Genomic DNA, 26,601 nt, shown 5'->3' on the forward strand with positions numbered 1-26,601 from the left:
ACTCAGTTGGGTCGCCCTTCTTTGGGATGGGAACAAATATAGACCTCTTCCAGTTAGTTGGCCAAGTGGTTGCTCTCCAGATTTCTTGGCACAACTTGGTGAGCACATCCACGGCAGCATCTGTTAGCTGAAATATGTCCATTTTTTTAGTAGACAACTTAAAAAACACAATTCTTCTTTGCTATCAGACATTTGCTTTGTTTAGCTTAAGTCTTGAAAAAGAGACTAAACTATATTTCTTATGCTATTACTTATCTGTTTGTTTTACCCTTGTATGTTTGGGTATATTATTTACATTAATACCTTTTATGTGGGAAAATAAAGTAGCCTAGTTTAAAATCATTTTCATTGTTAAAAGACCATTGAGAGAGCTTGATTCACTTAAGTGTCCTCATTTCCTCAATAGGAATTGTTGGAAACCTGACAGCCGCAGGTGTGCGATGCTTTGGCCCTACATCAGAAGCAGCTCAGTTAGAATCCAGCAAAAGATTTGCCAAAGAGTTTATGGATAGACATGGAATACCAACTGCCAAATGGAGAGCTTTCACCAAACCTGAGGAAGCCTGCAGCTTCATCATGAGGTAGGTTGAAGTCTTGCCTGTTGTTTTTGTGTACTTTAGAGTCAGCTGGCCTGCAGCAGTTTTCAGAGGCAGTAAATCACATGGGAGGAGATTGCCCATCTTTCTTCCACAGAGCAGCTGGTGGATTCAAACCATGTGCCTTTGATTTTGCAGCATAATGCCTTACCACTAAGCCACCAGTGCTCTCAGAAGCCTTTCTACATAATGCATTATTTTATCATGTATTTAGACACATGGATTGTGTTTATGTTCAAACGTAAATGACAGATTCTTAGGGTAAATAACATTTGGGAGGACCCCAGGAATAGGCCTCAAAGGGAGGTTGGGGTAGGATAGAAATACCAACGAAAATGAGAATTATAGGGACGAAATGGGGTGAGTGTAGTTAAACTGGGAGTAAATGTAATAGATGTTAGAAAGCAAAATGTATGAAAGGTTGTATAGGAAATTAATCTACTTTGTAAACTTTTGACTCCTTTAAAAAAAAAATAAGAAAACAAATCAATGTTAAGTAAGTTGCCCTTTTGTGGTTCCTGAATACTGCCGTTTTTTCCACAGTCAAGTCATCAAATACAGGGACATCTTAAAATACAAGCAGTGAAAAAAAAAAATACAAGCAGTGTTGGATTTTGGCATAAATAATTAACAAGAGTAAATAATTATCTGTTTGCTCTTTTGCTGCTACAACTATAAGCTTAAATCTTAAAAATTCTGCATAAATGAATGAACAGAAATCTAAGTTTTTTATGAACTTTAAGTAAAATATAAAAAAATTTAAAATGTTTGTTTTCTAATATTAAAAACATTGAACAAAGTAAATTGTTGTTTTGGGTCTTCCCCCCTCCAACCCCGCCCCACCCCATACTTTATTTGAATCAACTCCTTTCTTTTGAGGAGTCTACATTATATCTATTATATCTACATGCCCTGGGTTTCACTCTCTAGATCCCCAGTCTGACTAGAAGAGAAATTAAGTAGCAGCTTGAGGATTTCAACAGGTGTTCTGTGTCTATAAGCTTGTATATTTGTCAATACATTTTCTGAGCTAATAGAAATTACTAGTTTGTATTTTAACGCTCTTTCCAGATTCAGTTTGTACATCTACTTTACTCTTAACAAAGATATTTTTTCCATGATAGAAAAGTTCAGTATAATAACATAATAAGTGAAAAAAGCAAATGTAGTATTTCGTTCTTAACTATGAAGAAATGCATAGGGGAAAAAAAATCCTGGTGGGAAAATATATCAGTATTATACTAGAGTTGTTGCTATTACATACCATTATAAGCACCCCAAAGCATTTTTTAAATTATCATTGTCAAGATCTCTTAACTTTAACCTGTCCCCACAGTGCAGACTTCCCTGCTTTGGTTGTGAAAGCTAGTGGTCTTGCTGCTGGGAAAGGGGTGATTGTTGCAAAGAGCAAAGAAGAGGCGTGCAGAGCTGTACGGGAGATCATGCAGGTGTGTTGGTTCTTCTGGAAGTTTCACGGTTGTTGGTTTTATTTAATTCACCCTGCATAAATACATTTTTCTTGTATACATAATAATACATTTGCTGTTTTAATAATTGTTATGTGTACAATTCAGGAATATGTCTGCTAAGCAATGACTAATGTGTTCTTCCCCCCTTCCCTTTCACATGTCCCTAGTAACTACTTTTCTACTTTAAAACTTTGGTTTCTAAACACTTAAGTATTCTACATAACCCATATCCTTTTTTGTTTGTTTGTTTTTAATAACCCATACATTAATAAGTAAATACTGTAAATGTTCTTCAGCAGAATAGAGCAAAGTTCCTATCTATACTTCATAAAATCACTGTGGGTCGTAGTCACCCTGACAGCATCTAACAAAAAAAAGTATTTCTCAGGATGGTGATGGGTGGGTTAGTGACCACTTAATAAAAACACAAGTAACTTTTCATTACAATAGGTCTTCTAATCTGTTCTGCATGGATCTACATTGGTGACTAACTCTGTCTCAATTCTTTGAAATATCTTCTAACATCCTTTATTGTCTGCTGCTAAAGGACAGAAGATGCTCAAAGGAGAGAGCATTTATTTAAGTACATTTTCAGATCAGCCATGAGGAAAAAACTGTTTGTCCTATGTTTCCCAGTCTAAGGGATGTAAAAGGAGCTGTCCCTGGTGGCCTACCGAGTGGGATGTTGTGAAGATTTGCTTTTCTTTTATAGTCCGTGGGGGGTGGGGAGGGGGTGTTCCCTCGTGCAAATCTATTTTCCAAGGCCTGTTAATGTGCTGTCAAGTCAGCACCAACTCACGGCCGACCTTCTTGTGGGCTTTCAGAAACTGTAAATCATACAAGAGGAGATTGCCCATCTGTTTTTTGTAGAGCAGCTGGTATATTTGAAGCACCTCCCTTTTGTTGGCAGGGCAGCTCCTTTCTACTGGGCCCAATTATTAATAACAAACAAGTACCAGTGCCTTGTTTTCATAATGCCAATGGTAGAGAATGACAAAATTAAGCTACTAAATAATCAGTGCTTAGAAATTGGCCATTTATTCTTAAAATGTTCAACTAGGACAAAGCTTTTGGAGCAGCTGGAGAAACAGTTGTCATTGAAGAACTTCTTGAAGGAGAAGAAGTATCTGTATGTATAGTCCTCTTTTTCATTTTCTTCTATCTCCCCTTGAGTACCTAAATAAACTACGCCCTTAATCTTTCCTCCTATGCAGTTGTGACAAATATACCTAGATCATACGTTATTTCAAGTTTCGGATTAATTCAAACATTCATGATTTTTTGCTTCACGTAGTGTCCTACTCAGTGAGTAGTGAAATAAACGTACCCGCCATAAAATTGTAATGCCAAGAAGCTTAAAATTGAAGTATTTTATTTTAAAACTAGCTTAGTTTTTCCCTTATTCTTGGCATAGAGATTTTTGTTGTTGTTGTTAAGAAAAGTTCCTGTAAATAGTTTGTCTTTGTAACTGTCGTATTTATTTATTGCTGCTGTAACATATCCCAAGTGAATGGCTTTAACAAAGATAAATTTGTTGTTTTATGCTTAGAGAGGTTAGAGGTCTCAGTTCAGGAAACCAGCTCTGAGAAAAAAGCCTGAGTCCTAAAGGACTCACCTCCACTCCTGTCTAATCTCTCTGCTGGTGCTGAGGGTCTTCTCTGGGCTAGCTTTTCTCCTATTTTTTTATCTGTGGAGATAAAAAGTGTTAAATTAGAAGCAGGAGTGGTATCCATTTCCCAAACAACATGCCTCTGGAAACTATGAACTTTGAGAAATAATAGTTCTAGAAAGGCTTCAGGTCTTTTGTTCATAGGATCACTTGGAGTCCTGAGTGCTCCACTGGAGAGCAATCAACAATAACAAAAGGTGTTAAAAGTGACACCCTTTATCAGAGAGCTTTGGTGGCTGATTATGAAGCTTGTTGCACCTCTGTACTGCTCATTTGCTCATTTTAGTGGGCAGTTCAGATCCACCTGGGAAAAGGATGAGTTTCCTCATCCTAGTCTACTTTTAAGCTTTAGGATTGCTTTGAATCAGCAGTCAACTCAATGACATTGAGTTTAGTTTTTTGATGAGGCCACACCTAAGGAAACATTCCTTATAGCTTCTTAATCAAACTCCATATAATCCACCTCTAATCCTCTTTGAGGATTGATTTACTGATTTATCAGATTATGGGAGATCAATACATAGCTTCTAAATTACATTGTTTGTGTTTGTTGGGTTTTTGGGGGTTTGTAGGTTGGTTTGTTTTAGGAGAAACGATTTTGTTAATCTATAAAAGTTTTGTTTTAGTTTTTTCTGGTGTTTTACCTAATCAAGTATTTTATTTTCTCTGTAGTGTCTGTGTTTCACAGATGGAAGAACTGTGGCCCCGATGCCCCCAGCTCAGGACCATAAGCGATTGCTGGAGGGAGATCTCGGCCCTAATACAGGGGGCATGGGAGCCTATTGTCCAGCACCTCAGGTACTTCTCAGAGAGCTCCTAGTTCATGCTTTTTTTTCCTGCATGTTTATAAAGTATATAAAAGCTTTTGATAGAGTTTAGTTCTTTCTTACTTTGGTTTAAGAGATCCTCTTAATCCCTCTTTCCTAAACTGCATTTAATCCATAGGAGCCTGTTACAGTCTAAAACTATCATTTGTCAATCTGTAAGTAATCTCTTAATAGCTACTAAATATAGAGCCAAATCTTGAGTGTTTAATAAGCCTGTGCGTGTGAGGAAGAAGTATGAATTGAAAAATAAGCCCGATGGAACTTACTCTTCTGCTCTGTTACTCAAAAAGGCTATTTGTTGCTGTTTTGTACCTTCTAGTGGGAACCAACCCACAGCTGACCCCCTCAGCGTGTTTTCAGAGGTGGTTTAACCACATAGACAGATTACCCATTATTCCCCCACTGAGCCCCTGGTCGGTTTTAGTCACTACCTTTAGGCTGGCACTTACCACTAAGCCCCTAGAGCTGCTTAATGGACGTATACTTCTAAACATTTCCAAAGCAGAAACACCTGCATTGCTTAGTCATATTAGGATTTTGAAATGTACCCTTTCTTTTCATTAATCATGTACTATGCTCATTTATGCTAATAACATTTAGATAATTTTAAGGTAATGGTTATTAATGAAAAAGTTAAAAACAAGACCTTACATAACTGGTTTGAGTTTGTTTTTTTTAAGACTTTAAATATTGAAAGTACCAATTACTAGTAATAGCTTTAACACGAGAACTATCGATGAGTTTCATTTTGGCAGTTAGATTTGTAAACTCAGATTCTTGAATAGATACACGTTTGAGCTATATATAGAACATATTGGATGTATATAAAGAATACACTGAATTGAGGTAAGAGGGAACTCCCCAACCCTTCGCTGCCAAAGTTTGTTCATTTGAAGTGCTCAGCTTAGCTCAGGGAGTCAGTAAATGATGGACAGTCTATTTCATTGCAGCTTCTGAAAGCTCGTTGAAGGTCAGATCCAGCTGGGTGGCAGAGTTTTCATTTTGGCTTCCCCTTTGATTGTTCCATAGGATACTATTTAAGATGGGTTGTTGCTTGTTCTGTTTTCAAATGTCTGTTTCGTTTACATGTTTTCTATGTTCCCAGGTTTCTAAAGATTTGTTACTAAAAATTAAGAATACCATTCTTCAGAGAACAGTGGATGGCATGCAGCAGGAGGATATTCCATACAGAGGTGACTACTTTGATATTATGGGCATTCTTTATAGAGTAAATTACATGCCTCTTAACATTTTCCCTTTTCATCATCTTTTAACTGACCATTGTTAAAATATTTGTTGTGGTGGCTTTGCGGGTAAGGATTCAACACTGTCAACCCAAAGACGGTTCAGATCCACCAGGTGAAAGATGAGCTACCTTACCCATGCGGTTTACAGCCTCTGAAAACATCCTGGAGGGTCAACAGTGATTTACTTCTGAATTAATGGCAGTGATGGGCAGGGGTATTTCTGTGGGACTTAATGTTTTGTTGTCAATTGTTTTTAATTCTAGGCTTCATAGTCAAATACATTGTCTTTATCATACATTTCCTTTTATTTTTTTACTTAAGGTGTTCTCTATGCTGGTATAATGCTGACCCAGGATGGCCCCAAGGTTCTGGAGTTTAATTGTCGTTTTGGTGACCCAGAGTGCCAAGTGGGTAACACTCATGTTGTATTTAATTAAAAGGGCAGAATATAATAAAAGGTTTATAGAATGGGGGCAGAAGCTTGCTTTTATTTCAGAATTTATTTACTTGAAAATAATTACTTTGAGAAGTATGTGTAATTTCTGCTAGTACTTCAGTAAATATATTATTTAAGGAAAATTGACCTTCTTCTCCAGTACCATGTTGATTTTCATTACCCAGGTCATCCTTCCACTTCTTAAAAGCGATCTCTATGACGTGATCCAGTCCACCTTAGATAGCCAGCTGTGCACAGCACTGCCTGTTTGGCTAGAAAACCATGCTGCCGTCACTGTGGTCATGGCAAGTAAAGGTTATCCTGGGGACTACACTACAGGCGTGGAGATCACAGGTGAGCAAGAATAGCCAGGAGGCAAAGGGGATAAACGAAGCCTGCTCCCCTCCTCCTGCCCCTCCCCAGGGCTCTCGCTGTGTTCTGCTATGAGGGTGTGAAGTGAAGCCAGCCAGGCCTTTTAAGGATACTTACAAAATATCCAAGATTACTGCTTTGTAGCTATCTGTTTCCTTTTTTGCACATAGAAGGCCTGAGGGAGCTTCACCATTCTTTGACAAAAATCACTCTGTGTGGCCTTCTACCTCCTCCCACACAGAACTGGGGAGTTAATAGCAGTGGATGATAGCCAGAGGAGTATGAATGTAACATTCATAAAAAATATCTCAACCCTCCTTCTCCATTCTGCTCCTCAATTTGCAATGCACACAATAGTCACTTGAATGACAGAATTAATCATTACCTTGTTGTGGTGCTGTTGAGTCCATTTTTACTCATCGTAACCCTTCAGAATAGAGTGGACTACCTTTAGAGTTCCCCTGGCATAATCTTTGCAGGAGCAGATCACCAGGTCTTTGGGTATGCACACAGAGCTACAGGTGTGTTCGAACTGCCAATGTTTGATTACAGCCAAGCACTGTACCATTGTTCCACTAGAGCTTGTTGTGGGGGTGGTAGTTTTTATTGTTGTTTTTGGTGGTATTTTTTTCTTCCTTTGCCTCAGGAATAGCCATCTCTTTATGATGATGGTAAATGATGAGGAATCTAGGTAGATCATGTCAAATTAGTCTCTGGCTTTGAATGCCAATCAAATTCCAAAAGGAGACCTTAATGTATGAACCTAACAGGCTGAAGCGTAATCTCCATTGTTAGCAAATGCATTACTTGCCAAGACATCAAATATTATCTTAGGAATCCCACACATGGACACTGGCAATATTTAGATGGCTTTTAAAAGCAGACAACAGAAGAAGGGATAGAACCAGCATCCTTTCCAGTCAGGCAAGGCTTCATGTTGCATGACTTTGAATGTAGTTGATGTTGTTCTATACTGTCGAGTCAGAAACCAACTCATGTATAAAAAAAGAAGGGGGTTTTTTCCTTATATTTTTGTGAGGAAAAAATAACTCATGTTTTTAAGTGTCAGATTTCCTAGGCCTTAATTTGTTCATATTTTTTCTCCTTCATTGAAACCATCATTTTCATGTTGGAATTGGTTATAAATTTTTAGAAGTTATCACCGTAGAGCAGAAAGCTGTTATTGCCTTAAAGCAGAACAGAGTTTGAACATGTGCTGCTATCCCAGCATCTCCAGCAGTTGTAACCCAGTGGCAGAGAGACGGATAGCCTCATCTAGAGTCTCAGAAACCCAAGGAAGCTTTACTCTAGTGGAATGGAGTCTATTCATTCCAAGAACCCTGGTGGTGCAATGGTTAAATGCTTGGCCACTGACTGATCACAGGAATCAGCTGCTCCTCAGGAGAAAGGTGTAGCGGTTTACTACCCTGAAAGCCCTGTGGGGCAGGTCTTCACTGCTCTGTGAGTTGGATTTCGACAAATAGGTTTGGTTTGGATTTTACATTAACTCATGGTTTATCAGTTTCCTATGAAGGTAGGCTTAAATGAGAAAAGATTTTTAAAAGGAACTTCAAAAAAGTTAAAAGTCACAAGTGTAAAATACTGAGATTTGGAATTACAGGTCAAATATGCTCTCTTAACAGGGGTTCCTGAGGCTCAGGGTTTGGGATTGGAGGTCTTCCAAGCAGGCACTGCCCTGAAAGATGGCAAAGTGGTGACTAGTGGAGGTAGAGTCCTTACAGTAACAGCCATCAGGGAAAATCTCTTGTCAGCACTCGAAGAAGCCAAGAAGGGGCTGGCTGCAATAAAATTTGAAGGAGCCATTTATAGGAAGGACATTGGCCATCGTGCCATCACTTTCTTCCAGCAGTCCAGGTAAAGTTCTCTTCCTGACCTAATGAAAGCACAATTGTTGAGCTGATCTAAATGGTCATATAGAAAACTCTATATTGATACTATCTTTTCCTGTTTTACTTTCTTTATTTTTATTTTGAACCAAAACTGCTTTAAGTATTCAAGTAAAATAGAATGTTTCGTGGTATCTGAAAAGTTTAGCTAAATCACATTATTAAGGGTTTTTATTTCTCTCGTGATACTATTGAAGTTTAAATTGTGCTTCCTGGATATTGTCTAAAGAATTCAAGATGATCATTTTGTTCATTTAACATTTGTAACTTGGTTGTTTTATATTATGGTGGCTTAGTTTGGGGACTACCTATTTTAGATGTATTTTTTTGACCCTTTATTGATTCATTTATTCGTATGTATAGTTATTTTCTTGTGAAAATCAATAAAAGTTGTTCATTCCAAATGTGCTGTTTTTAATTTTTCTTTTTCAGAAGAAATCTCATTTACTGTTACTCATTAAGAACATCTTGAGTAGTATTTACATTGATAAGACATTTTCTTTATCCATGCATCCTAGTAAACTAAAATTGTTCTTTTTTACAAGACCAAATTGAATTCATAGTTATTTATGAACTTGACCACCATTCACATGTGATGACTCTGTAATATCAAGTGGAATAATGCATTGGATAGCAATAACTGATCATAATTTTCTACTATCACCAGCTATATGGAAATGTATATTAATAGATATTCTATAATCCTAATTTTCACTTTTTATCTTGATTTTGTCACTTTTTTGTCCCCTTCATGTCACATTTGATGAGAGAAGATTGTGGCAAAATACTAGCTTATTTAACTGTCAGTGGTACATTCTTTAGAAAACATTAGTTGAGTAAGTTAATTTTTGTTTTTCATGATGGTACAATGCAACCAATGGGACAATTTTTTTTTATTATTGTTATTTTTTTAGCTAGCTAATGTCTAATATTTTAGTTTTGGTTTGTTTTTTTGTTTTTGTTTCTTGGACCAATAGTTTTAATCATGTTTCAGATCCCAGGACCTGCCCTTCAACAATTAAATCTCTGCCAATATTAAAAGTATTACTTGTATCTTGGTGGTTTTATGACTCATAAGAAATTTGAAAACCACTTGGATTATCTTCTACTTTAAGTACTGTATTAGAATAGTTTTCCCCTGATACTTAAGTGATAGTAGGGTGTTTTTTTTTTTGTTTGTGTCTTTAGAGGTCTGACCTACAAGGAAGCTGGTGTGGATATTGCAGCTGGCAATATGCTGGTCAAGAAAATTAAACCTCTAGCAAAAGCCACCTCCAGACTGGGTAATGAAGAGACTTTGTATTGAAAGGAAATTTTCCAAATATAAATTCTAGCTTAGTCATCTAATGCTAACATAATAGAAACATCACACATGTATAACATAAAATTCAAGACATCAACTTTAGGGAAAGCTTTCTCTGTCACTCTGAGGGAAAGTCCTTGGTCTCACTTCAACTTCTGTGGACTAAGCACCAGAGATCCCCATGTATCTTGAAATCAGTAATTTCCTAAGTCTAGAAGATTCTCCTTGCAAAAACTGAGGGTCCAAAAGAATGGACCTAAAAATGCCTCCTAATCTTACATATTGTACCTTATCACATTAGTATAATTGGTCTTGGAAAAGATTTTTGTCTTCTGCAGAGGATACAGACCCTCACAGTCATGAGTAAATGAAATTGTGTATATTTCCTTTGTAGCCAATAAAGCAGTATAAAAATAATTTTTAAGTTTTTGGTTTTATTTCCAAAGAAATGAGGAATAGTTACTCAGCATATATAGACTCAATATACAATTTTCTTCCCTGACTTCTTCAAGTGGTGCAAATAAGATGGTGGTAAATTAGAAAAGTAAAGATTACTAGTAGAAGGCACAGTGATAATGTTTACTGAGTGTCTCCTGGGATGGGATTTTATAGACAGCCCAAAAGGTGGTATAGCACTGGTCTGTGCGTTGCTGTACAGAGGTAACTCGTGGTTGCTGTGATGCTGAAGCCTGTGACAGTGATGTGCCATTCGTGGTAATGGGCACCCATAGTGGACAGTGTTGGCTGGAGCTTCCCGACTAAATCAAGCCTGGAAGCAGGAGCGGCATCCACTTCCGAAATGGCTTGCCTCCGGAAACTCTATGTACAAACAGTGCTCAGGCTGTTCGTTCATAGGGTCGCTATGAGTTGTCTATGACTCGACGGCATTAAACAACAACAACAATCTTTCCTCATTAGAGGTATAATGGCATTTGGTCAACTATAACTCAGCAACACTGAACAAGATTGAAATCTTACCCTAGTTTTAGTGTCTACCCATTGTTTCACTCTCTCAATCCACCTAGATGGAGGTCTTGTCTTCTCTTTTGCTGACCCTCAGCTTTTGTAAGCAATAAACTCATAGAAGTTAAGATTTATCACAAAATGTGGATGTATTCACACAATACTGGAAATCATAGCCTACCCATGCTAGCATGTATTTGGGGAGAACACAGTTTGAGCTGTTGTCATTCCATCCTTTGACCCACCAAAATTTATATCCTTGCCACATTATCAAAAATATTTATCACCTCATATCCCCTAAAGTTTGAATTCCATCCCAGGGCAAAGTTTCTATTCTTTGACTCTAGAATGAAAGTTACCTGCTTGCAGAGTACAGTGGTAGAACCAAGCACACAGTGGACATTTCATTTTCAAATAGGATAAACTGGAATGCAGGAAGTGAGATTAAGTGCCAGACAAGTGAAAGATCTACCAAGACCATTTATACTGGCTCTCAAAAATAATCCTATGTTCTCAGAGACCATCTTGGCAGTGTCACTTAGTTCTAGACTCCGAATGTACAATGCCTTCCCAATTCCAGGTGCAGGCTCCTCAGCCCTGGATTTGAGCTCTGCCTTGAAGGATATGGCCTCACCCTTTGAGACCTCAGGAGCTTTGTAGTAACTCTCCTATTCCTGTCTCCAGCTTCTGGCTCTTGACCTCTCAACCCCTCTGCAATACTTGGGAAAGTGTTAGGAGACCTTTGAGTTTTTCTTATCCCTACTGCCATTAAGCCTACATATGCTCAGCTCTCTCACCAATAAGTATCCAGTGACCCCATTGTCATGATGCCTGCTTGAAGACATTCCACTTTCTTTGCTCCATGCACTCTGGGTTGTCTATTTCCTGTGCAAACTTAAACCAGTCTTCTGGTTCTGCTCTACCTGTGTCTTTTCTGTACCACAGTACTGTTTCTATTATTAGGGCTCTCTTCTTTTGGAGCCCATTCCAGAATTGGTTTTGACATCCAGTTTTACCAACATATCTTCAAGGCAATCTGTTAAGTACTATTTCATCTTTTATCCAGTTATTGTTGTAGTTATGTGCCATCGTGTCACTTGCAATTCGTAGCAACCCTATGTACAATAGCCCTGAAACCTGCTTTTTATTCAATAGTCAATTCAAAAGCACTTTTATGTCTTAGGTATCTGTTTTTATGTTTTAGGTATCTGTTAGAGGAGTACCCTACTCTCCCAGTACCAGTAAATTAACTGTGACGTACTTAAGTCAAACTCAGTCTTGCTTTCTAGTCTCTAAGATTATTTTGTGCCATCAAGTTGCCCATGACTCATAGCAACCCTGTGTACAGCAGCTTGGAACCCTGACTCACTTAACCCTATTACCCCAGTCACTGAATCTATCTCATCTACAATCTTCGTCTTTTGCATTGTCCCTCCACTCTCCCAAGCATAATGTTCCTCTCAAAGGACTGCTCCCTCCATGAAACATGCCAAATGTGTGTCAGAGCTTCAGAATCCTTGCCTCCAAGGAGCAACCTGGTTTCACCTCTTCAGGAGGAACCTAGGGTTTTTTCCTAGCAGTCCATGGTACATTCTCCAGCACCACAGCTTAGAGGCATCAATTCTCCTGTCATCCCCAGTCACTGTCTAGATTTCTGATGCAGAGCACATAATTGAGAAGACCATGGCTTGGGCCAGGCACACCTTAGTCTCTAGACAGACATCATTGCTCTTCAGTACTCTGGAGATGTCCTTAACAGCAGACTTTCCCAGTGCAATTCATCTTTTGATTTGCTGGCTCTGTACCAAGAGTGTTGACTGTGGAACCAAGCAAGCTAAAGCTTTTAGCAGTCTCAATCTCTTCACCATCTATCATGATACTGCCAGTCGGCCCAGTCGTGAGAATCTTTGTTTCTGTAATATTAACGATAATATTTAATAATGATTTCTCACTTACTTAGGCCAAGCCAGCAGTCTTCCATTCTTGTCCATAATAATGAAAATATTTATTACTCATGTTAAATTCAAAGAAATACTCTCTTGATCAATTCTATTTCATTTCTCCCTTCATCAGTTCTTAAGTGATGCTTTTTTTTTAGCCCTTGTCAAGAACAACACACTTTGTTTTAATCGATCTTAACAAGTATTATATTTGCATTTAACTATTCTGCTAACATGTAACTAATTTCCTCTCCAATAGGCTGTGAAGTTGATCTTGGTGGTTTTGCTGGTCTTTTTGATTTGAAAGCAGCTGGTTTCAAAGATCCTCTTCTGGCCTCAGGGACAGATGGTGTTGGAACTAAACTAAAGGTAATATATCTTTGTGAAAAATAAAGAGAGAACTGTCTATCAAATAGATACCAAATAACAATGTAATGCCATTGAAATAACTTGTGTACATTTCTGCCAACCATATTATTACTGAATGGAGGGATGTTTTAGAGCCAAGTAGATTGTCAGGATTTAACATTCTTTGTAATATTGCTGTGTGACAAACAGTTACGACAATTCAAGCCTTCTCAGAATTGCCTTGAATGAAAAGATATAGTGATAGCCTTTTGAAAGGACACATTCCTGATAATCCTGTTGAGAATTTTCGACACAAAAGTTCTTGGGTTCACCGTGAGTCAGAATCGACTCGTCAGCACCTGGCTTTATTTTTCATGTTCTTTGGTCTTTTGATACTAAAACTACTAACCAAAAGTGACAGATGTTCTTAAGACTCCGTTGAGAAATTTTTCATGGTACAATTTGGAGCTTATTCTCTTGTGTGACAGTTTCTATTGTTCTCCTATAGATTGCCCAGTTGTGCAATAAACATGATACTGTTGGTCAAGATCTGGTTGCAATGTGTGTAAATGACATTCTGGCACAAGGAGCAGAGCCCCTCTTCTTCCTTGACTACTTTTCCTGTGGAAAACTCAACCTCGATGTAACGGAGGCAGTTGTTGCTGGTATCGCTAAAGCTTGTGGAAAAGCTGGATGTGCTCTCCTTGGTACTTTCACCTGTTTTATAATCACATGCCCTTCTTTTTAATGTATTTTGCATAGATATGAGACTGCATTATAAGATGAGGCACTAAAAAGTAGATTTTGTTACTACTTATTGTTGTACCAGAAGCAACTCATAGTTTATTCTCAAGCAAGTTTTCAGAGGCAGTAAATCACATGAAAAAAGTTTGCTCAGCTTTCTTCCCAAAGCAGCTGGTGGATTTGAACCGGGTGCCTTTGAGTTGGCAGTGCAGCTTAATACTCAGCCACCAGAGTTCTCAAAATGTAGATCATAATAGCTATACAAAACTTAGAACTTCATGTCCTCAAACCCCTTCTTGAGGCCTAGTCTCTTGACCAATAAACTCTTACTGTCAGATTAATTTTTTTCTTATCTTCGGCAAGAATGCTTACTCAAGCTTTACTCCTTAAGTCATATATGGCATTATTAATCTGTAGGTTGGCCAAGAAATTTACTTAAATTTGGGGAGCAGGGAGTTTCAGCATTCATACTGTAGAACATATACCAATTCAATTTGTACATATGTTGATTATGTTCTTCTGTTGTGCCATGATTCTCACCTTTTTTCTGCCTTATTCCTCTCCCATTACCATATATGCCCTCGTAGTTTCCTCTCAGAGCATTCAAGGCACTTTGGTCAGTTTGATTCCATATAAATAGGAAATATCTCTTTATTACCATTTCTGTGGACAAGTCTGCCCAAAATAAAATAGTACCTTCTCATCTCTTTTCTAGAACATAATTTCTAATTTGAAATCTATCTGCCCATATCTTTATAATGTGTTTACCCTTTAGAATTATCTGGGAACTAGAGTGAGTGTAAAGATCAACTATATATGAACCTAAATTGCTATAGAAGACATCATGTTTAACTCTGTTCCTCCTGTGAAAGTGGTGATGTTTAGTGGCTAGTGATGTCATGTTCTGCTCAGTATTCCTCTTAAGACAGTAATGTTGTTTGGCAGCTATCCATATACTTGCAGAAATACTACTTTATCTTATGCTTTATAGAAATTGATGCTGTTTTCCCTGAAATTATATATACTTGTTCATCAGAACTCCAGTTAGATGGCTAGTAGTTTCATTAGCTTTTTTAAAGAATGTATTATATATACTTTGTAATGTTTATGTTGAGAATAGTCAGTGTCACAATTTCCACGCAAGTTTGTAAGTATTACACCATATCTTTGTGCTCGTCCTCTTAACAGGCGGTGAAACTGCCGAGATGCCTGACATGTATCCTCCTGGAGAGTATGACTTAGCTGGTTTTGCTGTCGGTGCTGTGGAACGGGATCAGAAACTTCCTCACTTGGACAAAATCATGGAAGGGGATGTGGTTATCGGGGTAGCTTCGTCTGGTCTCCATAGTAATGGATTTAGTCTTGTGAGAAAAATTGTGGAAAAATCTTCCCTCCATTATTCCTCTCCAGCACCTGATGGATGTGGTGACCAGACTTTAGGTAAACTCTCCTGCTTGGAAATGTCTGAGAGACAACTTAGTGGAGTATTGTTGTTGTTCTTGTTCTTCTTGTTGTTAGGCTCCATTGAGTCGAGTACAACTCGTAGTGTCATATTTGATGTTCAGGTTATTTAAAACTGCAGTGCAATGACTTAACCAGTGATATTGTTGCCTATACTACTATTTCTGTGGAAGATACGATATATCTTCATTTCGGAACTCTTATATGTTGGGGCTTAATTTTACACTGTTTCTGTGGAAGATACAATATATCTTCATTTCAGAACTGTTTTGTATGTTAGGGCTTAATTTTACAGTCATCTTTGTTTCATCTCCTACAGGGCAATTACTTCTAACTCCAACCAGAATCTATAGCCAGACACTATTACCTGTCCTACGTTCAGGACATGTCAAGGCCTATGCCCACATTACTGGAGGTGGATTGCTAGAAAACATTCCCAGGGTCCTCCCTCAGAAATTTGGAGTGGATTTAGGTAAGATCATTAAAAGGAACTTTGGTTCAGAAAATTGTTAGACAAAAAATGCATTGTGTGCTAAAATCTAATTGACTTCACTGAAGATGAAGTAAGTTGGACAAGGCAAAAGTATATATATGGTAACAGAATTGAGAATGATTGTACACATGAGTATCAAGAAAAAGAAAGCTAACTCATTTGACCAAGATAGATGGCATAAGAAAAATACATTGGCAATTACAAATTAGAGTACTGTTTTAACTTAAATTCTTTATTCCCAGTTGTCTGTGAGCAGAAGTAAAATTCAGCCTGAAAAATCCTTAAATAATCATAGATACAGATAAATAGGTGCAGCAAGAACATGGTGGGGACCAGAAGGCTGTTCTTGTGTAATCTGTCAACCTTAAGGTGTAGAAAGAAGTACAACTATAGATAAGAACAGTCAAAATCGAGGGGAAGATTTCAAGATGGCACAGGTTAGCAATGCAGAACCAAGGTAAGTTTGAGGTCAGTTAACTTGAAAAAATCTATGAAGAGATGAATTAACGTGGGGGAGAAAAAAAACCAAACATGGTATGAGGCAGATAGCACCCACCACATGATTGTGAGGGAGAATGGCTGGCAGAGTTGTAAAGACAGGAGTATGCAGTTTTGTTATACAAAACTTAGTGGGAAGAGGGAAAGGAAAATTATAAGCATGTGGCAAAGGTAAAGGTCAGGTCCTTCCCAGTTGCTTTTATAAAGCTGAAGAAAGACTGAGATACTCCAGGTATCAGACTCAATCAGTGTACAAAAACTGAGGCATTTTACCTGAAGTACGTTTTCTCGGTAAGCAGATACTGGGGGAGGAACAGTTAGGTGTAGGTGTGTAGATCTGAATGGCCTAACCACAGAGTCCTGGAAATGTAGTATATAACATACTGCACTGCTAAGTAAAACCAGTGGTTTAAATCCACTAGACTCTTCTCAGGAAAAGAGATGAACAAAATCCTCCTGTTGAAGATCTGGAAACTTGAAAGTGTGGCACACTTAGTCAGTGGTGTTGAGGAAACGGACAAGGTAGTCTGAGCAGATGGGAGCCTGACTGATAGAACGGGGGGGAGGGGGGACACTCTGGGTTGATCTAACTGCAGATGGGAGGAGACACTTGGCTGGTTAGAAAAGTATGTTAAGCATAAAAACCTTTAAGAATCTTTATCGCTTTAAAAATACTATAAAAAATCTTGAAGTACTTTTTAAAAAATACTAGCATAATGATAAATAAGAGGCAAAGACTTTTTTTATAGCATTACCAATTCTTGTGGAGTAAGTGCACACCAGCCTCAGCCAGTTGAATAATAGCTGTTACTGGCTCGCTCCAGCACACAGCTACGTCACCAGGATCACTTTGTAAGGAGGTTGAGACCTGATAAAGTCATATTCCCAAAAGCCACTTTTGGAGGTTTTTGTTACTATTTTATTGAATCTTTAACCCTACTCTAATCACATGATACAGTCTTGCTATCTGAAAATAAGACTTGAAGCACTTCAAAGACTATTACAACTGGACCTATAAGCAGCATTACATAAACAGAGAAATGTATGAACTTGTCATGGATTTTATTTTACCTGGATGCACAAACACCCATGGAAGGCAGGAGTCAGGAAATCAAATGACATGTTGCATTGGGCAAGTCTACTGTTAAAGTGTTAAGAAGCAAAAATAATCACTGTGATATTTAAATTGTGCCTGACCCCAAACCATGATATTTCCAGTTGCGTCATGGGTGTGAAAAAAGTGGACATTGAGGAAAAACCAGCAAAGAATTGATGCTTTTGACTTATTTCATTGACGAAAAATATTAACTATCCCATAGGCTATCAGAAGAACGATCAAATCTCTCTAGAAAGAAGTACAGCCATTATATTCTTCAGAAGCAAAGATAGTTAGATCCTCCTACATACATACCTTGGACATAAAATCAAGAGGCCCCAGTCCATGGAGTAAAAACATCATGCTTGGTAAAGTAGGTCAGTGAGAAAGAAGCAAGTCCTTGCTGATGGTGTTTGATGTTCAGGTTGATAACACAGAGAAAATTGGAGTAGCCAAATCATTTGACCTAATCTTTTAAGAATGAACATTTTTTTTTAGCTAGTAAAAATGGAGTTAAATCTGGTGGTGGAAAATATTATTTAATTGGCCTAAAGATTTAAGAAAATTGTTTCAACTCCAGAGCTTTACAAAACAGATTATTTTTGAGGTGAGCGAACTGGTGGGGAAACGTGGACAGGGAGGAAAGTGCGGCAGTGAATGAATGGAAATCCGTAACCTCTGTAAATGTCTATTAAAATTAATAAAAAAAGAAGAAAAAAAAAGACCATTAAAAAAAAAACAGATTATTTTGCAGATATGCCAAATAAGGTAACCGATTATCAAGCTTACTTAATAAACTACTTGCAAAAGTCAGCTAATAAATCGTTCATGGGTCACAGCAGTTTAATCCATAACTGGTCATCTGGATAGCCTCAAACTAGTCAGTATTTCTTTCTGTTGTACATTGAGTCACTGTGAGTCAGAAGGTCACAGGTGAGTAATAACACTTGTCTTGCACCAGACTTGGGATGCGTTTTGGACATTGCTTAAGACTCAACTAAAAATTGATAAAAGAGTGATGTATGTACTTAAGTCACTCTTATTCTCCTTTTCTGCTGGCATTGTGCTGTAAGATCTGCTTTGACCCAGTCTTTCCAGGAGTTCTTCCCACTCTTCCCTCTTCCTTCTTTTCAACTTAACTTTTTTGCATGGCCCACCTATCCTCCTACTGCCTTAAGCCTTTTTCCCTTGTTTTCCTTAAAAAAACAGCGAGAGATGTACCATTGCTGGAATTCAGCTACGGGTAGGCACATCTGATTCTTTAGGGAGAATACTAAGAAGTTTCTATGCACCTAGAGCTAATGAATACAGCACAAAATTTTTGTGAATACAAAATTTTATACTACTTAACATAGTAGTTCCCAGTTACAGTATCTCCAGCTTTATATATGTGACTGTTTTTATACCCTGAGACAGCAGTTAGTCAAACAGCTCATACCTATTTGCAGATGCCCGGGCCTGGAAGATCCCCCGGATCTTCTCATGGTTGCAGCATCAAGGGAATCTTTCTGAAGAAGAGATGGCCAGAACATTTAACTGTGGGATAGGGGCCGCCCTCGTGGTATCCAAGGATCTAGCAGAGCAGATTCTTGAGAGTATTCAGCGGCACAAGGAAGAAGCCTGGGTGATTGGCAGTGTGGTTGAATGTCTTGCAGGTAATCAGTGCTTTATTGTTTGCTTTTAGTTATGTAGTGGTGCTCTAACCATTTGTTCTAGCATTGTTTTAATAACCATATTTGCACAGGTTTCATTTTAAATCACTCACACCACTTACCTTATGTACTTCTTAATTTCTCTCTCAAAACTCCCTGGCTCCTCTCTTTCATTTATTCATTCACTTCCACCACAACCTGAAAGGACAGGGTGTTATGCTCCACGGGTCTGCTCTTCACCAGAGAGTGAAAGCCGGTCAGTCACTACTCACTTTAGAGACAGAAGAGAAGAGTCCTTGAGGCATGGTTCCTGGAAGGGTCTGAGTGGGATTGAGCCTCCCTTACCTACAGTGGGAACCCGTGTAATCACACCCTTTTGTTTTGACTCTCTACATTGTTCTTCTGCACCCTGAATAATTCCTTGCCATCAGTTTTCAGAGTCTGCCTGTGTGTGCAGCACCTTGTCTCAGACTTTGTGATTCCTCTCAATTCAGGATATTTAGTCGGCACCCTGACAAGAACTGTGTATTAAGTGAGACTCTTACTAGAAAGTGGCAGAAAAACAGCTCAGGTTAATTTAAAAGAATATCAGACCTGTTAATGTTGTATATTCTCTACATTTGTTTTCTTTACTACATGGATTTCTTCTCCCAGTGCTAGAGATGTGCCTTGAATCTGTTTCTTTAGCCCATAATGGCCTTGTTGGGTCACATGCATATTTGGAGAAAGTAGTCAGGGCATTAGCATATACAGGCCTACAAGGATAAAAGGGAACGCAGAGAACTCATTTCATGTTCACCGTAAGAGTCAAATGTAACACATAGTGACCCTGAAGACTAGAGTAAAACTGCCCCATCAGGTTTCTAAGGCCATAAATTTTAACAGTAGCAAGCTCTCCATGGTTCTCCCTTGGAGCAGCTGGTGGATTTGAACTACCAACCTTTCAATTAGCAACCCAGCCCTAAACGCCAAAGGGCTTCTTTAGGATGCTGGTATATAGTAATATATTCACTATATACACGTCAGCTACCAACAAGCCAGGCCAGTAGGCGATGACTATACTAGTGTTACTTCCTTAAGTATGATGGTATATTTTTAAAGTTTGCCTGAAAATTATTTTTCTATTATTGTTAATTAACAAATGTTCTTATGTATGCTTGTGTTTGAAATGAAGATTCCTCTCGTGTGAGAGTCCAACATCTGATTGAAAGCATACACATAAATGGATCAGTGTTCAAGAATGGCTTCTTGGAAAATCATTTTTCTGTCCAACCAAAAAGGGCTAGAGTGGCCGTCTTAATATCTGGAACAGGTGAGCTCAGACTTCCTCCAAATAAGAGAGCCATGGAAATGCTCTTGGCAGAATTGCATGGGGAAATCATCAAGCATTGGTGTCTTTTCCACATCCTTAGTCTTGCCATGTTTCATATGCATTTGAAGCAACTCTTAACAATTAAAATAAAACTGTCAATTAGGTGGTATCAAGAATAGGAACTTGGAAGGAGAGAGAGAAAGAGTGGAAATTTATGGGTAAAAATGCTCAAATGATACAGTATATTTATTTTTAAGAAGAAAATATGTCCTTAACCTTTATGAGTAAAAGGATAAATAACTGTTTTCTCTCAAATGGATATAAATTATTTTCTCTCTCTTTCAGTAACATCAGTATGGATGTCATTCTAAATATATGTAACACATTTCTAACATACATATTTTGTTGTTTAGGATATGTCTCAAAAGTGTAATTGCTTACCGAGTCCATTTTGAGGTTTTCATACATGTTAGGCCAAATTTAATAACATATGCCCATAGTTGTTTATGGGAGACTTCATTTTTTTTACTCAGTTAAGCAACAGATTTCCTCACCAGTCAGCTTAAAAATCATGCTAGATCCAGTATTGTTATTTTGCAAAAGCAATTATGTATCCTAAAGCCAGGAATGTCTTGTATATTTATCTTGAGAGGGGCAAAGTAAAATCTCACATAATTAGCCAGTCTTTGAATATCTTGGCCATTCCCTATTCAAATTGCTGTGTGTCTGTTTGCAGGATCAAATCTTCAAGCACTCATCGACAGTACTCGCGACCCAAACAGCTCTGCTCGTATTGTTGTTGTCATCTCCAACAAAGCTGCAGTGGCTGGCTTGGATAAAGCAGAAAGAGCAGACATTCCCACCCGAGTAAGTTACTGTGACACCTTTCCTGTAGGCTATAATCTGCGCTGCTCTGTGGGGCACTGTCCTTTTAGACTTAGAAAGGACATTTTAGTTGGAACCTAGTTTTGTCTAGGCTCTTTGTGCTTCATCCTGTTCTTCTACAACAATTCTTTGGTTTGTTTGTAGAAGAACATATCATGAAAGTTCAGTCTTTGTGTAGTTCATTGAAAAATTGAACCTACCTTTTCTATTACAGGTAATAAACCATAAACTATATAAAAAGCGTGAAGAATTTGACAATGCAGTCGACCAAATCCTTGAAGAGTTCACCGTAGACATAGTCTGTCTTGCAGGATTCATGAGAATTTTGTCTGGCCCTTTTGTCAGAAAATGGAATGGTAAGCAAAAATCGTTTGACTTCACATTTTATAATCAATTTCAAGTGAACTGCAGAGTAGTTAACTCGCCAAACAATGTCAGTGATCTTGATTGTGGCATTTTATTATTTCATTTCCTTTGCTTTTGTCCAAAGAACCCAATTATTAAAGTACTCTTTGAATTTTCTTTGGCCTGTTGTGGTTACTTTTTCCAGTTCAACTTCAGGAGAAGGTTTGTTTCATACTATTGTAAACACTGTTGGTGTTTTAGCAGCTAGAGAAAATGCTTCCCTGTGCTCGGCAATGAAGAGCCCACCTTCTCGTCAGGAGGTAGGACCACAACAGGGAAGCTGTCATTGCAGATCTCACATGCTGTTTTGTGCTACTGCCTTTTTCACAAAAATTTGTGCCAGCCTCCTGTTTCCTTTGGTTGCGTGTGCATTTAGGCAGGGAACCCAATTTAAGAGTTGGTATTTTCTTGAATGGATCCAGTTAGGGTGGTTATGGTGTGATATAAAATAGGCAGTGCCTTGTGACACACGCACACACTATATCCAGACCAGTTGCCATCAAGTTGATTTGACTCAGGTCACTCCCCTAAGTTGTTTGATGACCTTTTGAAAGTATATTGCCTGTGCTTGCTTCCAAGGTGTATGTGAATGGACTTAAAAACCACCATTCTTTTGACTGTCACCATCCAGGGACTAGTGAGTGATTGAAAGTGAAATTTGTAGGCAGTTTTCTAGAACTGCCCCCCTTTAACAGTATGTGCCAACAACAGCTGGATTTTCTTCAAGGACCTCACCACCTAGAATTGGCCATCCAACAGGCAGTGAGTGCCTGTTCAGAGCCCTCTATTGGTGTCCTATACTCAGAATAGTCACCTATTAACCCCAGAGCCTACATGGATGACAGCCCATGTTTCCCTTTATACCTCATCTCCATCTTTGACAAGAAAACATCCATCCTAGAGAAATCTTGCTTCTGTAGATTCCTCGCTCAACACGAAAGCCCTTGGCAGAATATACAGGATTCGGACATTCTAACCACTGCTTTTTTTTTTCTTTTTTCTTTTTTCATTTCTAGGGAAAATGCTCAACATCCATCCATCGTTACTGCCTTCTTTTAAGGGTGCAAATGCCCATGAACAAGCCCTAGAATCTGGCGTCACAGTCACTGGCTGCACTGTACACTTTGTGGCTGTGAGTTTGCATTTTCTGCAGATACTTTTACCATTTGACTCTGGGTTGTACTGACTAGAAGGTAATGTTCAAAATATTCTCTTATTTTTCCAGGAAGACGTAGATGCTGGACAGATTATATTACAAGAAGCTGTCTCAGTGAAGAGGGGTGATACTGTTGCAACACTGTCTGAAAGAGTGAAAGTGGCAGAACATAAAATATTTCCTGCAGCCCTCCAGCTGTTGGCCAGTGGAGCTATCCAGCTTGGAGAAAATGGCAAGATCTGTTGGATCAAAGAGGAATGATGTCTCCTAATTATTCAGTACTGGAGCCAGTATTGAAAGAACTAAGCCAAAGAAGATAAAGCCTTTTCTTTCCAAAAGAATTATGACTTTTTGCATCTTAACTTTTTATCATGGACTAAAGAAAAACAGGCCATTTTTTTAGGAACAAAAATTCCAGAAACTAGGTCAGTCATTCAGAATTTCTTTCCTTCTCAAACAGGATAGCAAAACTCTTGGTCTGGTTTATCCTGTATGTGATCAGTCACCTCCATTTTTTTTTAATTATTAAATTTTATTAGTTTTAATGAACATTTACAGAGATTTTGGGTTTTCATTCATTCATTGTTGCACTGTTTTCTCCACCCTCCTCCCCAGTTCGTTCTTCTTTCCCCCCCCATGTCTGTTTTAATTGTCCAGTTGTCACAGTGCTTGTCAAAGCCAGTTCTGATTAATAATCTTCTTTGTCAGTGTGTCCTTTGCCATTCCCTATCACTCCTCCCTGAGAGAGACTTCACCCTGATTCATAAGGAAAAGGGGATGGCGTATTCTCTTAGCTACTTCCTGCTGAAAAGGGACGCTGTAGGTTTCAGGGTGAATGTCTTCTCTCACTACTCTAAAGGACCCCCTTGGCAGTAGGAAACATATAGACTATTATGGAGATTGATTTTGGAATTTAGATGCACTGTTATCAATTGTGCTTAGCCGTACATGTTCATATCGAGGTAAGGTGGTTCCATTGCCATCCTTACTCTAACTTCTTTTTTTTTTTATTTTATTTAAATTTGTTATTAATTTCAGTGAAAATTTACAGAGGCTTTAGATTTCCATTCATTCATTGTTGTAGATTTGTCCCCTCCCCAGGCTCCCCCCCACCAGACATTACCCTCTTGGAAAAGTAAAAGAAAAGATTCTTTCATTATTTTACAAACCCTCTCCCAGGTCCCCTCCACCATGTAGCCATCGCTCTAGACTCCTGTCATGACAGAAATACCTAATCACATATCTCTTTTAAACAGTTTTCTCCCTTCTCTGTTTCAGAGCAGCATACATTATTGAACCCATCTTACTCAGTCTCTCCCCAACCCCAAGGACAGTCCCATTCTACAACAGTGGCGCCTCCATTTTTGTGTTACAGGTGCTCACATGAAGAGTAAACCACAAGGCTGATAGGTTACTGTCTCATTGTGCTATTGTATATCTGTATTGATTTGAATTGAGACCTCCCAGATTATCCTGATCATAATTTGCTGTTAAGAAATTTCTAGGTTGCTCTCATTTGAGGCAGTGACATTATTCCTCTAATGATTGAAAGGTTTTTTTAATACACAAATTGTTAGATTCTGATGTAAATATTATGAACATCCGTACTTACATATAATTAGAGAGTGGTAGCTAGTGGCTTCTAGATTCAAACAGAACTTTAGCCATGTTCTTCAGTGTTACTCCAACTGGAATAGTTAAGTGCCTCCCAGACAGTTGTTAGGGGAAATCATGTAATACATGCCATGTACTAAAGACAGTGATACAGAGTAGATACTTAAAAGCTAGCTTCATTTTAATTGGTCATTCAGACATACGTCTTAAGCATAAGTCTGAAAGGTTGAAAAATAACTGTTAGAATTGTGCTAAATCTTATTTGGAGGAAAGATCTTCCCAGGTGGAAAGGGGCACAACAGGCAGCACACAGGTTTTTTCTTTCCAGCCAGTCTTTTCCAGTCCAGACAACCATGATCCAGTCTGGATATCTTATGGAACACAAAGCTTGGCTCCACTTTTCTCTATAGGCTGTTAAGTAGCCTTTAGGTGGTGTGGCATAAAGACATGCCCTCCCAGTGTTTGTACTTTATTGAAGAGCACTTGTTCCAATTATCTGGAGAGATGGGAGGGTCAGGGGTTTAAATCAGGGAGTTTCAAGTTAAAAACACGACAGTGAATGTGGTAGGCAACTCCACACCAGACACAAAATCCAGGTGCATCATTTCATTTCACACAGACCTCTTTGCTATTTGTTCTGCAAAACTCATTCGGTGTACTTGAGGACCTGTAATGAATATGCCATTTGCTGTTCTATAAATTTATAGACAGGGTAGAGAGATTAAAAAGAAAAACAGTTCTTAATAAACACATAATTGCAAAAAGTAGAAACTGGTAGCCAGAAGGTAAATTGGAAAAATCAGTCGAGCATGTGACCTTAAAAAGGTAGTTTTTTGCCCTTTCTTTGATAGCTAATAGTTACTAAGTGACCTGGATTTCATGTAAGATAGTTGTCTATAGTAGTAGGAAGAATGAAAACATAAGAAATCACCTTAAAGGGGTGTCTCCTGGCTATGTTACTGAATTGAGTACCATTATTTGGACATGTTGAGTGTGTGAGCAGGAATTAGTATTACTTGGGTCATGTAAATTATAAAAAGGTCATAAGGAAAAAGTGAACTCTGCTGATGTTAATAAAATAAATGTGGATTTTATCTTTTCTTACAAATGCCTCTTTGTGTTTGTGTCCACAGAAATGAAACATAATTAATCACATAGGTAGACAGATGATAGTGGTGGAAACATGTCCAAGTGTTAATCTACCTTGCTGGTTACTTACAATCTAAGAGAAAGGGTAAAACTGCATTCTAAAACAGTCATTCTACAGAAGAATGATAAGAATTTTAAGAGATATTTTATGCTAAATAATGATTTTAGAGAACTCTTCATTCCTTAAAGGGAACTCTAGTGGCCTAGTGGGAAAGGAGTTGTGCTGCCAACCCAAAAGCAGACAGATCAAATCCTCCAGCATGTCCTTTCATGCAATCTACACCCTTTACCATGTTGGCAATTTGTGTTTCCCAGTTAGGCAGAGGCTTTTCTGCATGTATTTGGTCTTTTTTTCCCAAATCTGTATCATCTTTTCATTTGCCATGGAGTGAATTCCAACTCATAAAAACTCTGTAGGACAAAAAAGGAACAGTAAACAGCCCCATTATAAAAACAGGTTGTAGGATTTTCCCTCTGCAGAGCCACTCATGGGTTCAGACTTCTGTCTGACCTATTAACTGTCATTTAATTCGTTTAACTGTTGCTTTTCCAGCTCTCATGTCATCAGTACCCCTTTCAGAGTGTTCCAGTGTTATGTGTCTGCCAACTTAGGAAGAACACACAATAGGATCTTGGCTGGATTTTGGAAGTAGATCTCCAGGCCTGGCTTCCTAGCCGGTCATAGATGCACTGAAATCTGCTCACCATTGGCCACACACTAGGTTCTGCTGACAGATATGGTAGCTGTCTAGGAGCTTCATGGGAATCAAATGTGGGCCTCTCACACTGACATGAAAACTCTGAACAACCACTACTCACACCATCTCAGCCCCCTTCAGTTTTGAGATTTACAACACTAAAAGTTATCTTCCCTTCCCCCACTGAAATTCCCAGATCTCATCTTCCCTATCAGTCCCCTCCCTAAATTAATTTGCTTTGAAAACTTTCCCTCAAATCACAAATAATATTTTCCTACTTATAAGCTATCAAAACATTCTGATTCCAAAGTATTTCACGTATTGCTGTCTCATCAGAATTAACTCAGCTGACCCTCCAGTT

At 38.3% G+C, this 26,601-nt stretch overlaps 1 protein-coding gene across 1 annotated transcript in view; it reads left to right on the forward strand.

Annotated features, from left to right (window-relative positions):
- GART (phosphoribosylglycinamide formyltransferase, phosphoribosylglycinamide synthetase, phosphoribosylaminoimidazole synthetase) overlaps positions 1-23,040 on the forward strand; it is a 26,211-nt gene extending 3,171 nt beyond the window's left edge. Inside the window, exons 3-21 of the mRNA XM_006886750.1 lie at positions 407-581; positions 1,933-2,044; positions 3,126-3,194; positions 4,407-4,532; positions 5,667-5,754; positions 6,130-6,215; positions 6,430-6,598; positions 8,260-8,491; positions 9,712-9,806; positions 12,989-13,098; positions 13,586-13,784; positions 15,010-15,261; positions 15,602-15,754; positions 18,818-19,024; positions 20,196-20,333; positions 21,070-21,200; positions 21,433-21,574; positions 22,640-22,755; positions 22,849-23,040. Coding sequence (XP_006886812.1) covers positions 407-581; positions 1,933-2,044; positions 3,126-3,194; positions 4,407-4,532; positions 5,667-5,754; positions 6,130-6,215; positions 6,430-6,598; positions 8,260-8,491; positions 9,712-9,806; positions 12,989-13,098; positions 13,586-13,784; positions 15,010-15,261; positions 15,602-15,754; positions 18,818-19,024; positions 20,196-20,333; positions 21,070-21,200; positions 21,433-21,574; positions 22,640-22,755; positions 22,849-23,040 — 2,792 coding nt within the window. The remainder of the gene's footprint in view (positions 1-406; positions 582-1,932; positions 2,045-3,125; positions 3,195-4,406; positions 4,533-5,666; positions 5,755-6,129; positions 6,216-6,429; positions 6,599-8,259; positions 8,492-9,711; positions 9,807-12,988; positions 13,099-13,585; positions 13,785-15,009; positions 15,262-15,601; positions 15,755-18,817; positions 19,025-20,195; positions 20,334-21,069; positions 21,201-21,432; positions 21,575-22,639; positions 22,756-22,848) is intronic.
- The last annotated feature ends 3,561 nt before the right edge of the window (positions 23,041-26,601 follow it).

The sequence above is a fragment of the Elephantulus edwardii genome, unplaced genomic scaffold (genome assembly GCF_000299155.1).
Source record: "Elephantulus edwardii isolate Elephantulus edwardi_28Jun2011 unplaced genomic scaffold, EleEdw1.0 scaffold00051, whole genome shotgun sequence".
Classification (NCBI taxonomy): domain Eukaryota; kingdom Metazoa; phylum Chordata; class Mammalia; order Macroscelidea; family Macroscelididae; genus Elephantulus; species Elephantulus edwardii.